This window comes from Fukomys damarensis, unplaced genomic scaffold (genome assembly GCF_012274545.1).
Source record: "Fukomys damarensis isolate Sample0158 unplaced genomic scaffold, DMR_v1.0_HiC HiC_scaffold_19, whole genome shotgun sequence".
Classification (NCBI taxonomy): Eukaryota; Metazoa; Chordata; class Mammalia; order Rodentia; family Bathyergidae; genus Fukomys; species Fukomys damarensis.
The window spans coordinates 65445488-65446977 of record NW_022900931.1 but is presented as its reverse complement, the minus strand read 5'-3'; the positions used below and the strand labels follow the sequence as shown (position 1 = coordinate 65446977).

The window sequence follows — 1490 nt, the reverse complement described above, 5'->3', positions numbered from 1 at the left end:
GGGGCTGCCTCCTCTGCCTGCCCCCGGCGAGCCCTGCCCGCTGGCTCAGGAGGAAGTGGTTGAAATCAACAGGGCAGGTGAGGCTGGCGCGGGGGTGTGGGGCAGATGGAGACCAGTGGGAGGTTCGGACAGGGTGGCCAGCCACAGCGGGGAGCGGGGAAGATGACGCTTAGGCCAGAGCAGAGCCTCAGGCAGCCATAGAGGCACGGATTTCTCAACCCCTTTAGGGAGATGTGGACTTGGAGCCACGCTGTTCCGAGGGGCCACAGAGGCAGAGCAGTGGGCCCTTCGGTGAGAGGGGCTCAGTCCCACAGGGGGCTGGGGCGGGCCAGAGGTGGAGGCTGGGGGACGGGGACGGTCCTGGGCCCACAGTGTGCCAGAGTGGGTCTGTGGCAGCGAGTTCAGGGACGGGGCACCGAGGGAGGCTGAGGGTAGGTGGAGTCAGTGAGAGCAGCCAGGATGTCCTCACCGTGAGACCAGGGCTAAGAGGGCACTGGGCAAGAAGGGCTGGGGCGCCAGGTGCCGGGCAGGCTCTGGAGAGAGCTCCAGACAGATGGCAGTGAGGGGAAGATGTGAGGGGGCTGGGGGAGGAGGTCGACTGTCCCTGCGTGTGCGTGTGTGTGCGTGCGTGTGTGTGTGTGTGTGTGTGTGTGTCCGTCCCCAGGGAGTCTGTAACTCGGTGCCCAGGAGGAGGGAGAGGTGGGCCCTACCCCCAGGGCCCTAAGTAGGTCAAGAAAGGGAGCTGGGCCACCCGGCCCCCATCTTGTTCCCTCAGCCACTGACCCAGTTTCACACCCATTAAAAATAGCTCAAGTCAGAGCCCAGGGGACCCCCTCCCCCTCCCTCAGTGTCACCTCCCAGCCCACCCCCATGCAGCTCTTTTAGCACCCCACACTCCCGGCTACTGCACAACCTCTTCCTCACCGCCCTGTCCTCCCAGCCCCCGCACCCCACCCTGGCCCGGTCTGCTCGGTTGGCATCCACCAACCCCGCACCCACCACCTGCACCCTTCTGTCCCTTGTGCCCAGCCCAGGTGCCCCATGGACCCTGGCCTGGAACCTCCTCATTGCTGGCCTTCCCTGCCCCTCACTGTCTCCTCTGCCTCTGTCTGACCCCGGATGCAGATCCCCGCCCCAATGGTGATCCTGCTGCAGCTGCGCTGGCCCATGAGGACTGCCCCGCCATCGACCAGCCTGCCGTGTCCCCAGAGGACAAGAGTCCCATCACCCCGGGAAGCCGGGGCCGCTACAGCCGGGACCGTGCCTGCTTCCTCCTCACCGACTACGCCCCTTCCCCCGACGGCTCCATCCGGAAAGGTGAGGCGTGCTCCATGGGCCCCAGCTGGGACCCTCTCTCTCTCCCCTGCCCGGGGGAGGGAGGAGAGGGTGGGGGATGGGGGGGCCCAGCTTCCCTTCCCCCATCCACACCCCAAACGGCCTCCCTCCTGAACCTCCCGCCCCAGGCCCTCTCCACTGACCCTTCACTGTCT

At 66.6% G+C, this 1490-nt stretch overlaps 1 protein-coding gene across 1 annotated transcript in view; it reads left to right on the top strand.

Moving 5' to 3' along the window:
* Kcnc3 (potassium voltage-gated channel subfamily C member 3) overlaps nucleotides 1-1490 on the top strand; it is a gene marked incomplete at its 5' end in the record, with an annotated part of 11023 nt that overhangs the window by 4560 nt on the left and 4973 nt on the right. Inside the window, 2 exons of the mRNA XM_010640872.1 lie at nucleotides 1-77; nucleotides 1126-1317. Of these exons, the coding sequence (XP_010639174.1) occupies nucleotides 1-77; nucleotides 1126-1317 (269 nt within the window). The remainder of the gene's footprint in view (nucleotides 78-1125; nucleotides 1318-1490) is intronic.